The sequence below is a fragment of the Gadus chalcogrammus genome, chromosome 20 (genome assembly GCF_026213295.1).
Source record: "Gadus chalcogrammus isolate NIFS_2021 chromosome 20, NIFS_Gcha_1.0, whole genome shotgun sequence".
In the NCBI taxonomy this organism is placed as follows: Eukaryota; Metazoa; Chordata; class Actinopteri; order Gadiformes; family Gadidae; genus Gadus; species Gadus chalcogrammus.
Window position 1 is genome coordinate 12,683,477 of NC_079431.1, and position 15,555 is coordinate 12,699,031.

The window sequence follows — 15,555 nt, forward strand, 5'->3', positions numbered from 1 at the left end:
ATGTATGCATAGTTGGGGGCGGACTTGAAAGTCACCCGGATGTGATAGACCATGTGCACTTCTGCCTCTCTGAAGCTCAGTTACGCTGCGCTGCTGTCCTCTCCTTATCACGTTATATCATTCCTTGCTGTAGACCTGTGACAACAGCGATCACCAATTTACAAGTAAGTACTTTGATTAAATACATATTGTTAAACCTCTTTGGTACATGGTGTCTTGCATGCGCTTTTTGCTATATGCATTAATTTGGTGTTTTTGGTGCCTTACTATTTTCGGGGCGATTTCAAAGCTTAATAGCTAACGTTAGGATAGTTTTGGCTAGCTGTCTATGATTACTCAACATAAAGGACACCCAGTCCCCAAATGGGTTACTAGTTGGGGTTATTATCCAGCCTGCTGTGCAACATTATCGTGTACATGGCTAGATGTTTCCGCTAAACGTTGTGCGCTGACATTGAATGAACCCAACATTATAATAATGTGCGCCACAAGGTTTTCTGGTGAATCTAGTAGCACCGTTGTTTTATTACTTCACGCACGATGGCAACTATAATCTAGAGTACATGTCCGTTCAGTTTGAATAAGGTGTGTGCAAACAGGTTTGAGGTGTTAGCAGAATGTTCTAGTAGCTAATCTTCAGCCATTCATCAAGGATGGGGAGGTACTTGCACACATGCTGTTCGAGTATGACCTTGTGACGCGTGACCTGAGCAACACACGTGGGTGGGCAATCAGGAACCGGCTACCATCTGTTTTAAAATTATAAATGTATTTATAGTGAAGTAATTGCAGGTCACGGCCATACCACAGTCCATTTAAAAGTAAATGATCGCCGTTGATCTTGGGTCGTGATTCTCTTTCAATGACATTGCATCAGCCTCAATTCGATGGTATTGCTTAGTTACTCGATTTTCGTGGTTTATTATTTAGCAAGTGAGCAAAGGTCACTGGTGGACCGCGATACTTTCGTACACGTCTATAGTCAGGGTGTGTCAAGAAAAAATATATGCATAAAATATTTCAATCTGATATGTCTTATTGGGCGAATGCATCCATTATGGATTTAAGACAAATTCCTTGTTTCGAAATTACAATAAACTTTTTGTTTAGCAATGTAGGCTTATGTGTAGGCTGTTTGCACGGACATGTATAAGGCTATATTAAATAAAATCCATGCTTTTCTAATTTAATTTACATCGTAATTGTTGCCCAATTCAAATTGAATTGCTTGGAGTTCACGCAGTTCCATTGTCCACCACTAAGGGCAATGTTGATGCACCCAATGATATAAATTATAAACTTCTGACTTTGATTTACTAATCAGAATGAACTCTTTAAATCATGCCCAGCCCAACACTGTTATTTAATGACTAAAGCAACCTGTTATTATTACCTGAGGTCTATCTAATGCATTGAATCTGTGTTGCTCCCACAGAGATGTTCCGTCTAGCCACAGTCATGAGACAGGTGAGGCCAGTGTCGAGGGCTCTGGCACCCCACCTCACACGGGCCTATGCCAAGGATGTGAAGTTCGGAGCTGATGCCCGTGCCCTCATGCTGAAGGGAGTGGATCTGCTGGCGGATGCAGTAGCCGTGACTATGGGCCCTAAGGTAATGCATCAGATGTTGTTCAATAATCGACCAATTTGGTTAAACATTTATTTTACATGGTTTACAGCAGTGATGGCCTATTTTTGTTATTGAACAGGGAAACCAAAAAAAAATGAAACTCTAAAAAAGGTCTCCAAAACCCACCCACTTAACATAACCCCCCTCATCCGCGAACAGCCATTCGTTGCACTATTTAAAACTTGGATCAAAATAAAAAGTCCAGTATAATTTTGGTTAAAGGACGGCTCATAAGCTCGTCTTCATTAAGCTGTGCGTATTCCATCCGTCATTTTACTGTTGCGACTATTGAAGGAATAGGGCGCATATTTGCATCTCGGCAGATTAAATTGGTTTTAAGGTGTGTGAAGACTTTATTTTTCATCGGATGTGACGTGACAAAGCAGGACGTCTTCACATGCGGGTAGGCCAAGACATTTGAAAAGTAATTTCAGCGTTCGAATAGTATAATTTGTTTTACTATTCAAATGGTTTAGGTTTCCCGTAATTCGTTCCCTAACATGTTCCCAGTCATCTTATTTTGAGGACCTGATCCATTCCGCTGTCTTCCATCACAGGGCCGCACGGTGATCATCGAGCAGAGCTGGGGCAGCCCCAAGGTCACCAAGGACGGCGTGACCGTGGCCAAGAGCATCGACCTCAAGGACCGCTACCAGAACATCGGCGCCAAGCTGGTGCAGGACGTGGCCAACAACACCAACGAGGAGGCCGGCGACGGAACCACCACCGCCACGGTGCTGGCGCGCGCCATCGCCAAGGAAGGCTTCGACTCCATCAGCAAGGGGGCAAACCCCGTGGAGATCCGCCGCGGCGTCATGAACGCCGTCGACGTGGTCATGACGGAGCTGAAGAGGCTCTCCAAGCCCGTCACCACCCCCGAGGAGATCGCCCAGGTAAAGTGCATTCCCTGTTTGTACCATTCCTATGGTTTATTTTATACTTGCTGACTTGCCGTAGCACATTCATGTGCTGTTGACTGGAGTTAAATACATCTGACAACGCTCTTTTTTTTCTTTAGGTTGCCACAATTTCAGCCAACGGAGATGAGGAGATTGGAAGCATTATTTCCAACGCCATGAAGAAAGTGGGCCGCAAGGGAGTCATCACCGTGAAGGTAAGAACGGCGGTGCTATACCTCCTTGATGATATGATCAGACTGACGTAGACTTCGGTCATGTCATAATTTGGTGCCTGTCTGTAATATAGGATGGCAAGACTCTGCACGACGAGCTGGAAATAATTGAGGGTCTGAAGTTTGACCGTGGCTACATTTCTCCCTACTTCATCAACACCGCTAAAGGTAATGTGTGTCCTTCAAGTTGGCTTCAAAATAAATTCTGTTGCAATAATAACATTCCTGGTAATGTTGTCTTTTGTTACATGAGTAACCTTCCCCGCCCTCCCTTTCTCTCCAGGCCAGAAGTGTGAGTTCCAGGACGCCTACCTGCTGCTGAGCATGAAGAAGATCTCCACCGTCCAGAGCATTGTTCCTGCCCTGGAGATTGCCAACCAGCAGCGCAAGCCTTTGGTCATTGTGGCTGAGGATGTGGACGGAGAGGCCCTCAGTACTCTGGTTCTCAACAGGTAGAGTTTCTTTTGTCCCTTTTTTAGTCTCATTGTAATAATCTTGGGGCTTGAACCTAGTGGCCATCATGCATTCACAATATACGAGTCATTGTCACAGGGGTGTGCCTAGCCAGGGAGTAGATTACATCTCATTGAACTAACTGGTTGTCATGGGATTGTATCAGTTTATTTATTCATACAATGATTTACCTTTTCTTAAGCCTAAACCTTGAACTTGTAATGAGTTACCATAAAATTTGGGATTATTGACCTTAATACAAGCTATCTGTTGCTGGAATATACCCAACGAGAGCCCAGTAACGTGTTGATTTGTTTGTTTTGAATTTATGCGCTTTTATATTTCAGACTCAAGGTTGGCCTTCAGGTGGTTGCTGTTAAGGCTCCAGGCTTTGGGGATAACAGGAAAAATCAGTTGATGGATATGGCCGTCGCCACTGGTGGCACTGTAAGTTGCTCTTCCTGACCCGGGGCGACCTCGCTTTTATTTTAAGACGGCATCATGCAGTTAGTCTTACTTGGTTGCTTACCTCCGCAGGTGTTCGGTGACGACGCCGTGGGCCTGGCTCTAGAAGACATCCAGGCTCATGACTTCGGCAGGATCGGAGAGGTGCAGGTGACCAAAGACGACACCATGCTGCTGAAGGGCGGCGGCAGTGCGGAGGCCGTGGAGAAGCGTGCCGCAGAGATCATCGAGCAGCTGGATGAATGCACCAGTGACTACGAGAAGGAGAAGCTCAACGAGAGGCTGGCCAAGCTCTCCGACGGCGTGGCTGTCCTTAAAGTGAGGACTTTGGCCCTTTCTTCTTTAACTTTGCCAGTATAGCATTTTAATTCAAAGATGCGATTGGGGTTTTTGTAAGGGTTAAATGACAAGCAAACCCCAACGCCTATTGTAGAATGATTTGCATCGGCTGACTTCCTTAACCAACGCGAATGCTGAGTAAATGTGGATGCAACACTAGTCCTCTCATTGAAACATAATTGAAGGGCCCTTTATAGGGCATCCTGCAGCCCTGTGTCAGTAAAAAAAAAAATGCTGCGTTTAAGTAGTAGTATTCTACCATTACAGATCGGAGGAACAAGTGACGTGGAGGTGAACGAGAAGAAGGACCGCGTTACCGACGCTCTGAACGCCACCCGGGCCGCCGTGGAGGAGGGCATTGTGCCCGGCGGCGGCTGTGCCCTGCTGCGCTGCATCCCTGCCCTGGACGCCATGAAGCCCATCAACGCCGACCAGAAGATCGGTGAGCCGAAATCGCCGAAACACGAGAGCACCATGGAAAACTGTGGAACTCGTTTTGGAGTTCTCCGTCATGCTTGTTCTTTTGAACACTGAAAATAATGATCCTTTCCCATCACAGGTATCGATATCATCAGGAGGGCGCTCCGCATCCCAGCCATGACCATTGCCAAGAACGCCGGTGTGGACGGCTCCCTCGTGGTGGAGAAGATCCTGCAGGGAGGAGCCGAGCTGGGCTACGACGCGATGAAGGGAGAATTTGTCAACATGGTGGAGACGGGCATCATCGACCCCACCAAGGTACGCTGGTGATTTCTGTTGCACTCATACAGTGCGTGTGTGGACGTAGAGCCTACGTCATTAATTTGCATGCGACTCTGCTGGCCCTCTGTGCCTTACTTGGGGATGAGTATCCAAGCGGCTCAATCTGTCTCCCCCTGCAGGTTGTGAGGACGGCTCTTATGGACGCCGCGGGCGTTGCTTCCCTGCTGTCCACCGCCGAGTGTGTTGTCACGGAGATCCCCAAGGATGAGAAGAGATGCCAGGTGGCGGAGGCATGGGTGGAATGGGCGGCATGGGTGGCATGGGAGGAATGGGTGGCATGGGTTTCTAAGCCAGCGCCATAAACAAAGATAAGACTTCGGGGCAGCGTTGTGCCAGGGAGAGAAGAGCCTTCCGGCCGCCGAGCTCCCTCCCACCACCACCACGGCCTGCCCAAACTGACTTGCCATCAAGTTTTGTTGGGGCTGCAAATGGTTGGTTGAACCCCCACTGCGCACATCCGCCTACCACCCCTCTCATTCCTCCCTCCCTCCCTTACTGGTTCCCAGAAGAAAGCCTTGCCCCACCCAGCACCACTGCGTCCTCCTCGCCTTTCCTAACCCATGCACATAATAAAGCTCATCATCCATGGACTGGGGGGCAGAGGACCAGCCAGTGTCCCCGTTTACACCCTCCAGTGCTGTCCAAGAAATCATTACGAAAGAGTACAATAAATGTATATGTAGGTGAAGCTGTAAAATGATATATGGGAGAAGAAGCTAATGTACATCTTTTATTTTATTACTCTTGCAAGAAATAATCTTAAAGATTATTTCTGTCAAGTGTTATGAATACTAAAAAACAAACTATCTCTGTATTAATGTAAAATGTTGATGGAGAAAATAGAGCCTAGCCAAGAATGTTTCACCGTCAAATGTATTCGTTTTTTCAGTTTTGTCCGTTTTATACATGTCCTGGGTTCGTATATGGCTTAAAAACTCAACTAAGCTGAGCCAATTAAACCAATGTTCTCTGGCATATGAGCATTTGCAGACATTTATTGTGATGGGTCAATACTTCTGATCGGTTACAGATCAGGTTTGTATATGACCATTGTAGTTGGACAAAAGTGCCTCGTTTAGAAATGTGAAACGGCAAGGTTTCGAGTCTGATGTGGCCATCTTAAGTCTGCCGCAATACATTTCTGTTTTACGCCTTTTGCTCGAATACCATCTTAAACATCATGAGGGAACGCATGGGCAGCTGAGTTTTAAATTAATTTTCCAGATAATGTTCTGGGTAGGACTGGCTGGGCTGGGTAACCTGGTGGTGCTCGAGTTGAAAATGTGTTTTGGACCATGTCGCAGGTCTGAAACAAATGTTTTCCTGTTCTCCTGCTGTCAAACATCCACCATATGGACTCTTCGGTCCTCCCACATCAGTGTGAACCATTTATGCTAATTGGATGCCGCTAACGCAAACAAGCCCAAATAATGTTACTTTTACAACCTATGGGGTGGTACGTCTGTAGAACATTATTCCATTGCAGTTCAGCAAGCAGTTGTCTTTCAGTTTCTGTTTTGTACTATGTAGTCCATAATTACTGGTGATTTTGTTTTTTTTATTTAATAAAACAATTATATTGAAATGTTTCCAAAATTTTATTTTTGCTTAATACTTTGTATATAAACTACTTGCTTTTTTGTAAGTATGAAATTGGGTTATTTACTAGATGTTACTCCTTCAACCAGCCACACAACACAGGCTAAATGAGTGCACATTCTGTCTTTCATAGCTGCAGTACATTTTAGATTTGCTGGATATATTTGAACATCTTTATTTAGGTGGCGAACTTGACAATTCTCCCACAGTTGAATGGAAAAAGGTAATGTATTCCTAATATAATATAGCCTTTAAGGGTTTGTGTATGCCTTTGAGGTATACACAAAAAGTATACATAAGTTCATCACATCTTTCAAAAGCATATTTTAGCATCGAAAGTTAAAGTAAATGTATTTGGAGGTAGTGAATGGAGAGGCAAAATGCTGCTATGCATTTCCAACTTGACCTTTGCATTTCTGTCATAACAGCGATCCAAACTCAGGTCTATTCTTACCTTTCACATGATGAGTCTATTTGTGGTAGAACCCCAAGTCCCTGACCTGGGCTTAAATAGTATGGATTCACTCCGCAACGCACAAAGGCACGAAAGAACACAAAGGAAACAGTTTTTCTATAAAAAATAGTTTTATCATGCAGTCAGTAGATGTAGGCAATCCAATCCAATTCTGTTAACACAAAAATAAGCTCAGATAAACAATCTCCAAACATTAAAGAAACTTAAGAATATATATCCTATATAGTTTAGCAGTACAATATATACATTTCTCTTGCATCTTGATATTGGTATATACATTACAACTCTTACCATACCAATAAATATGTTAAATGAATATATTAAAACAAATGTTCAAAATACAAAAGTTGGGTTTGAATGTTGGAATTGTCATTGGGTTGCAGAGCATCCGATCCCTCCCTGAAACACAGCTCTCTGGCATGACCAGGTGTGAGTCCAGGTGCCCCAGGTCACTGTCTAGCCAGTTTGGGTCCATTTTGTTTTAAGACAGTGGTTATTATTGCTTACTCTATGATCATTTTGAAAGCCATTATTGCACATTATCAAATATAAACACAGTGTGAAATAAATGGTCATCCAGCGTTGCACACAGTCAGAATGATCGAAGAGAAAGGTGTCATACTGCCATAGTTTTGAAGAGAGCACCTCTATAAACTCATAGTCTGAGTGTGCAAATCTGGCCAGTTTCGCAGTAGAATTTTCTTTAGGGGTGAAAAACAAGGAAATTAAATCCAACCACATAATGTAACAATAAGCTTTTCTAAACATTTAAAGAACAGCCGTGAAAGGTTTGTGATTTTTTCCCATTGGCACTAACCCTGTGTTGACTTTGTTTGGTGGGGCTAGTTATATATGAATATACACACACACACACACACACACACACACACACACACACACACACACACACACACACACACACACACACACAGCGGGACCATTGATCTCTTCTGTCCAGTCTCACTTCCTTTGTGCGTGTGTGTGTATGTGTATGTGTATACATGTGTGTGTGTGTGTGTGTACTGGGGGGGGGGGGGGGGGGGTTCCCCTGCTACGTGTGGTGGACCTCGTGGAACATGAGCTCGCGAGGGATGCGGGTCTCGGCACCGTGCACCGAGCAGGCGCGGCGCTCGAAGGCCGACACCATCTGCTTCACCACCTCATCGAAGAACACGTGGGCCAGCTGAGAGTGGAGCAGCGAGCGGAACTCAAAGGAGATCTGGGGGGAGGAGAGTAGGGATGGAGGGGGAGGAATATCGGTTCGTGTTAGGATCAGGATTCTAGTCTTCGCCTGGTTGACCCAAAAATCGATTCCTTTTTTTTAAAGACATAACAGTTACTTTATCTTAGCATAAGCTCATTTATGCTACCGTCCTACAGAGGGCGCTACAGTTTGTCCAGAGTCAATTCACATCAAGTACCGTTTTGTTTGGTTCAGCCAGTGTCATTTGAAAATCAGAACCACATAAGATAAAATCACACAAAGAATATATTGAAAAGGCCATATTTACAGAACCGCAATATATATCGACACTCAAAAAAACCATTGTAATAACAGTTGTAACAACAGAACAGTGATACTTACGCCAAAGTCAACGGTGCAGGTGCGTGGGTACCCAGGGAGGCCGGGACTGAAGCGCCACACCGTTTCCAAGTGGTTGAACAGCTTACCCTCTGAACAGGAGGCCTGGAGAGCAACCGACCGTAGAGTTAAAGTTTCTGGTTGAATAGGGGTCAATTTGAAAGCTACAAAATTATTCTGGGTGAATGTTGCCATTTAATTGAAGCTCTGATTCGGCAGGGTTTTGAACAAATTCATGAGATGTAGGAGAAGATGCTGATGTTCGGTCTTATCACAAATTAAAGAGGTCGAAGCTATGGTAGGCCATACAATTTTTTTGGTCATAATTATTGAAATTCTCTTTTGCATCCTCATAGCAATCAATAAATAATATGCTCAGACAAAATAAAGCAAAGCAATCTGGTATCTGTGGCTGTAGGCCTGTAATAAATGGGATAAGATCCAAATGAAATTATTGGATGGTCTACCTGTCTACCTGCCCAGCCACCTCAGGGCGCACTCACACTAGGCAAGTTTGCCTGTTCCGTACTGCAGGAAGATTCAGCACGATTCCCCCCCTCCCCACTCCCCCCGCTGGCCCGTGGTCACACTGCTCCCAAAGGCCATGGCCTGGGCACGATTGCTCCTTCATACATACGTCATCACGTCGTAATACGATAAATACGTCATCATCACCAAGCGTGGTGTCCAGCTGCGACTGAATGCTGTCGTCTGCCTAAATTTCAAGTAAACACTCGACTTCACTATCGCACCAACGTAAACCCACTCGTGAACCGCTTGCCACCATTGTTTAAAATGATTGTTGTGGGGAAGAAGGGCATGGACCTATAAAGAAAGAAGGGTCGCGCAAGGACTACGTCATCCAGCTCACGTTGCGTATCCGCGCGTGTCATCTAATTAGCATCTGTACTTTGGCCACTGCACACCTCTCCCAAGTGTGCCGTGGCCAAGGGGCTGTTCCGTGCTGGAATACGGATGGCGTGGTCACACTAGCCAAACGTTCTAGACTTTAGTATGCAAATGAGCTCAGGCACGGGGCCGTGGCCCTAGTGTGAGTGGCCCCTCAGTGTACATCCTGCTCGTACACTCATTGCATAGGACCAAAGTCGTCAAAAAGTCTAGGCAGAGCTATTGCTAAAGCTAGCAAGCCGGTTACATGTTTAAGGGGATTGGCATGGAGGGAGGCCTGAAGTGAAGGATGGGATTTTTTAGTTGGATACATTCAAAATCGAGTTTACTCATACACTAGCCTGAACTACACACCACCTCCTGGTAGCTTTGACCTCTGAACCAATAGTTCTGGCTCAGGAATGCTACGTACTTGGCATTGGCTAAGAGTCGGCTAGACTAGAGGACTACAGGGTTTATACAGAGATTCTTAAGTTGAATTTACTACCTTTTTACTACCTTTTTACTACCGTCACAATTTTTTTTACTACCAGCACGACTTCAAGCTTCAACTGTAGCAGCTTAAAGTATATATATATATATATATATATATATATATATATATATATATATACACACATACACACACACACACACACACACACACACACACACACACGGTGTATGTGAGTGTTTGTGTTAGGGCCAGCGAGAGAGCTACATTGAAGTAAGAGGGAACTCTAACATAGGAGTTGGATTAATCAAGATGTCCCAACCGGCCTTGGTCCATAGGTTTTTACTTAATGTCAAAAAGTAACAATTCCATGACAATTAGAAGACAGACTGGACCTTTAGAATGAACAGCTACACTGTGAATTGGAATCTGAAACAAAATTGTTAAATTAGGGCCTCAAAAAAATGGCAATAAAGTGCAACTTTACACTAATAGTATTTTATTAACAAACAACTTAATAACTTAATAACTTCAAGGGTTATAGGGGGCAATGCCAAATTTGATGATGTAGCCGGTCTTGTCCTTGGCCAACGTGAACGATTTTGCGATTTGGGAGTCCGGGAACATCATGCGGAACAGCTCTCCTATGTTATCGTTTGACTTGAACGAGTGGTGCTTTACTGCTAAAGCTAAACACCACAGTACCTCGGCCTGCAGTGTAGAGGTGGCAGCGCAGAGCATCTGTGTGCTGGTTGTAGGAATACTGGCGGTGGATTGCGGGGCGGGAGCAGACGAAGTTGAGGGAGCAGGGGAGGTTGAGGGCGTAGAGCTAGCAGTCGTGCTAGCGCAAAACAGCGACAGCGGTAGCTGCGCGCTACGTCCCCGCATCCTGGCTCGGTGACTGGCAGACTCCATATGCGATTTGACCGCCTCACCCCCATCCAGGTAATATTAATGGTATTTTTGCAGACACTGCAATACGCCTCTCGGCTGTTGCCAGGTACTGGCCTAAGCCAGTCTTTAAAGGCTGATTCCTCCAGCCAGAGGTCTGAAAATTTACATTTACCCATTTTGATGCGAACTCACGGAGAGGTTTGGTAGCAAGCCAGCCGGGTACCCAAACTGACTTTAACGCGCGCGCGCGGTACACGTGATCCTAGGTCACAGGTCCTACTCGCAACATAAAAATATATTCACGCAAGTTTATTGAAGAAGCTAGGCCTTAACGTAAGTAACATTAATTGAAAAAGCCATTGGTCCAGTTGGATTAGGGTTCGAAAATGTACTACCTCGTCAGATGACGTTTACTACTTTTTACTACTTTTTACTGGCTTTAATTTGGCCTAATTTAATTTACTACCTTTTACTACCTTTTAAAAACCCGCGGCAGCCATGGACTAGCTACAGAGAACTATTATTATATAATATTGAATTGTTTTCCAGTTTGTACACATGGAAGTTTGGTCCCAGATATGTGTTTGGATAACTGAAAACAACATGTTTGATAGTAGGGTGTGCTAGGGTGTGTTTAGGATGTGATTATGTTGTACTAGTAGATTAGCACAACATAAACAAAGGAGAAATGGTGACCAAAATACCTTTCAGCTCAACTAACAGCACAGACTTTTCGTTTATTGATTGAGCACTTGAACCTCACCTTGACCAAGTGGGGGCGCACGGAGGTGATCAATGAGGTGTAGTTCTCCACCACAGGGGGGAAGCCCACTGTCAGTTTGGCCTTGCAGAAGCCCGCTCTCCTGAACACCACGTCAGACTTCTTGCACCATGGAACAAAGTGGCGGTAGTCCTCAACCCCGGCCACCACGCCGTACATCTCCTGCATGGAAAACCTGGGGGGGGCGGTGGTATGTTTAATAACACCTCCTAGCGGCTAAGGCACTCTAGTGTCTTTTAATAGGCATGAATGTCACAACAAGAGGTCCTGTACTAAGACCATGACCCGGTCATATAAGCATTAAGTGGGTTGTTGAGTGAAAGGTATGAAGGAAGAATACAACTAGAAATATGGAGTGAGAAACGGGATTATGGGAAAAGAGCCCAGGTAGAATAGCCACGATTGAGGAATCACTCAAGATTACCTCCCCCCTTGCGTTGCATAACTTTCCGTCTCATGCTCTGGGAACTGAGCCGGTGTTCCCTGGTGCTATTTATAAAGCCAGATTTAGTGAATATGACCTTTCCTGACAGACACACCAGCACTACGTACGTCATGGATGCCAATACATGGCATGCCAGAAGGCCTTTCATCCATGCACTAAATAATAAGTTTGCATGTAGAATAAGGATACAATTTAGAATACAAAACACTAGTAAATGAATGAACCCGGTATATGGAATCTCGTGGATACTACCAATACAGCGATGATATTAGGAAATAACGCTCCAATTGTTAGAATGCATTCATATTTCACCTGTAACCATGAGATAAAAAAGTACACCCACTAGCCATTTGTACCATACTAGCATATTGATAGATACATTTCATTGATCCGCCTCGGGAAATTCCTACAAGCATTCATGCATCCACACACACACACACACACACACACACACACACACACACACACACACACACACACACACACACACACACACACACACACACACACACACACACACACACACACACACAGCAGCTCACCCAATGATGCGCCTCTCAGAGTACTCCCTCTTCTTGGAGAAGGACCCAGCGAGGTTGAAGAAACCGCGGACGGGCACCGGCATGACGCGCCATGGCATGGCGGACAGCGCCATGACGCGCCCTGGCATAGTGGGGCACTGCAGCTGGGGAGCACGCGCCATCAGAATCCCACATGATGACAGGTGTCTGTTCACGAAGCAATTATAAACCAACAGGAAGTCAATTATCAGCCAACATACAGGTATCCGCATTATTAGCTAGCATGCCAGTATCACCTGCAACCATGTTGGTATCTGGGTTGTGTATTGTTAGATATTTTAATTAAAAAAAGATTACCAAGAGGTTTGGCGTTTTTGAAAGCAAGGAGGGTGCGGACATTGTGGGGTGGTTGGTGAAGTCTTTGCAGGTGTTTGTTAGCCTGGTTCTACCAGACTCTCGTACTTCACTTCATTTCATTTCATTTGTACAGAGAGTCTGGACCTAATCAATTGACAAACGTTAACTCACTTGAAGGCGGGTGTCTGTTGAAGTTTAAAATGATTGGATCTGCCCAGTGCCACTCTGGATCTGCCATAACCAATCGCTAACGTTTGGTTGTGACGTATGTCATGCGCCGGGAATCACGCGCAGGTTGTACACAAACCAAACACCTTGCGCGTCTGCACGAAAATGTCCGTCAACGACAGCTGCAGGTTTTGTTCGTCGAATTTAATTTATCAGGGAAAAATTGCACATTGTTAATCAACTACCGACCTACAACAACAACTCAAACTGGCGTACGACTTTATCGTCATTGTTCTCAGACACGCCCTCTGTTCGCTGATTGGTGGCCGCTGTGGCGGCACCAGAAAACCAAATTACATACAGCAGGTCCAGACCTAGTACTGAGGGGAAATTCAAATTGAGCGGAAGTACTTAGGCGGGCGGAGCCAGGCTAGGTGTTTGTAGTATCAACAAGTACAATCCTCCACAATGAAAAACATCAGTCACAGTTCTGGAATGAAATCTTGCTAAGGCCTGAAAACACCTGTCTATAATACCCAAACAATGCATTATCAAAACGTCCACATTATCAAAACTTTTTAATTGGTCTCGTCACCGCAACCCTTGCCAACACGAAGACAGAGAGCAGCAAGTACACGTCACCTGCTCGAAACCATGCCAAATGGCACCAGGGCAGGTCATGTGCCAAATAGCTGTAGTTGCAAAGCTATGAGTCAAGTCTACGTCATAAGTCACACAGGAGTTTTCTCTGTACTGGCCCGGGGGGCTGAAAGCCAAAATCAAGGTTAATGATTTGCATTTCAACACAGTACCACCGCGCATTATTGGAAAGGTTTCCAGAAAGTACGAAATGTAATGTACAAACTCCAGTGTGCCTTCTCCTCTGCCAGAGGTCAACGCAACAGTACCACTATTCAGTACACATGATCCTATAAAAAATAAAATGTAAATTTCTATTCCTGAGTCAGTTCAATTCTGATTTCACTGAAGTAAAGAAATATGATCACTTGCCGGATACTTTAAATAGAAGTAGCAAGGTGTAAGACATTTAAACAATAATTGTGCTCTTCTCAAAATATGGGTTAGGCCTATTTGGCACGTCCTGCACTCGTGTTCGTTCAGTGTCCTGAACTTGGTGACCTGTTTGAGCTTCGAGGCTGGGGAGGAGGGAGCCAGCGGATATTGGGAATTTGGACTGCCATAACCAGTTTTAACGTTATGCATCAATGTTAAATATTTGTTCTTTAAAATAAACGTTTTTAAGAGATGTAAAGGGTCAAAACTAGTTTGAGATTTATATCATAAGTATCCAGTCTGCTAAAGAAGAAATAGCCCAAAACCATGCCATACCCTCTTGAATAAGTTGAAAAAGCAGTCTCAATTTAGTCTAGTAAATGCAAGGGATCTGTCTGAGTGAGACTTAACTTGGACACAATCACAATGTATGGCAGTCATCATCACCAGTGGACACATACAGCCGTGATGTTTCAAGGCCAGTGATAGGAACAATATCCATTTGATCTTAAACCTGTATACCCAGGGCACTAATTGCATGCTACTGCGTGCAGTTCCCTCCAGAGATAATACTTTACTATGAAGTGAAATGTGACACAGTCAGAAACATATCTGCCTTGGCCTCAACGAGCCCGGACATGTGCATAGGAGGTTATCGGGAACATAAATGCTTGTATGGGAATGAAGGCTTCTTTACAATGGGTTACTTTAACATGTTAAGATGGGTTTGGTTTGATCATGATTTAGTAATAACAGAGTTATAACAACAGACAATTGACCCCTCGTAGAGGACCAACTATCAAGGAGAGATCAGGCGACTTCTCCTAATTAGTCATCTAATTGTTATAGGCCTACATTATCCTAACGCATCTGATGTCATCCTAATTTACATTTTTCTACTTAATGACAGTTGCGCTGATGCTTTGACAAGTTTAATCATAATACAATTAAGAGCCAAACACACAAAAGCATTTGCATTTGAGTAATTAAGTAAAGTTACACAACACAATAGTACAGTACAGTACACAACAGTCTCGAAAACTCTCACATTTTAACGTTACAATACAAATATAGTAATCCCAGAGGTTTTGTCAACTGCTTCATCTTTCGGTCACCTCAGTCATTTCGGCTATTTATTACTTGAATGGACTTCTTGTTGTTGCTCATCAAACAACTCACAAAAGAAGCGCAGTTTACTTATTTTTAAGTTCTCGAAACTCAGCAGATACTCAACACCTTTAAATTGTGATTTTTTTCTGCATCCTCCCATTTAGAAACAGTCGACCTTAGTTTTTCAATAATCTCAGAATAAAATAATTCACCTGGTCTGTGTCTCCCGGGCAGCTGTGGACTGTATCTGTTTTAAACACTCGGCAGCTCTGAGCAGGCTTCTGCTACCCCTCGCCATCTTCCCTTCTTTGAGGTCTACTCCCTCTCGTCTGCCTGCTGCACAGCATGCCTGTTTACCCGCCTTCTTCTCAGACTTAGCATTCATTGGTTGATCGATTTAGTTTAGGGTCGCCATTGGCTTATGTGTCGATCCATTCCTATTGACGTCATATGTCCAACGTGCACGGACCGGCGCACGCCTAGTGTC

The 15,555-nt window shown here is 44.5% G+C and overlaps 2 protein-coding genes across 2 annotated transcripts; one reads left to right on the top strand and one right to left on the bottom strand.

The window, feature by feature from the left end:
* Positions 1-50: 50 nt before the first annotated feature.
* hspd1 (heat shock 60 protein 1) lies at positions 51-5,778 on the top strand. The gene is given in 12 exon segments (XM_056579967.1): positions 51-164; positions 1,436-1,611; positions 2,187-2,522; positions 2,648-2,743; positions 2,836-2,929; positions 3,045-3,213; positions 3,562-3,661; positions 3,752-3,997; positions 4,286-4,460; positions 4,578-4,756; positions 4,900-4,992; positions 4,995-5,778. Coding segments are annotated over 11 exon segments (1,737 nt in total). The 5' UTR covers positions 51-164; positions 1,436-1,437; the 3' UTR covers positions 5,070-5,778.
* Positions 5,779-6,399: 621 nt separating this feature from the next.
* Positions 6,400-15,399, bottom strand: coq10b (coenzyme Q10B). Its single transcript, XM_056579974.1, has 5 exons — positions 15,281-15,399; positions 12,441-12,626; positions 11,436-11,628; positions 8,440-8,541; positions 6,400-8,073 (listed from the first exon to the last, which is right to left on the bottom strand). Exons 1-5 carry the CDS (start codon positions 15,364-15,366, stop codon positions 7,906-7,908), a joined length of 735 nt encoding a protein of 244 aa, XP_056435949.1. The 5' UTR covers positions 15,367-15,399; the 3' UTR covers positions 6,400-7,905.
* Between the last annotated feature and the right edge of the window lie 156 nt (positions 15,400-15,555).

What these genes read in the sequence shown, in the direction of transcription:
- coq10b (XM_056579974.1), bottom strand. Translation starts at nt 15,366, where the DNA reads ATGGCGAGGGGTAGCAGAAGCCTGCTCAGAGCTGCCGAGTGTTTAAAA. An exon ending in TCTGAGAGGCGCATCATTGG is followed by an intron (nt 11,629 to 12,440) that starts GTGAGCTGCTGT and finishes CGCCCCCCCCAG; the next exon opens with GTTTTCCATGCAGGAGATGT. An exon ending in TGCGCCCCCACTTGGTCAAG is followed by an intron (nt 8,542 to 11,435) that starts GTGAGGTTCAAG and finishes GTTGCTCTCCAG; the next exon opens with GCCTCCTGTTCAGAGGGTAA.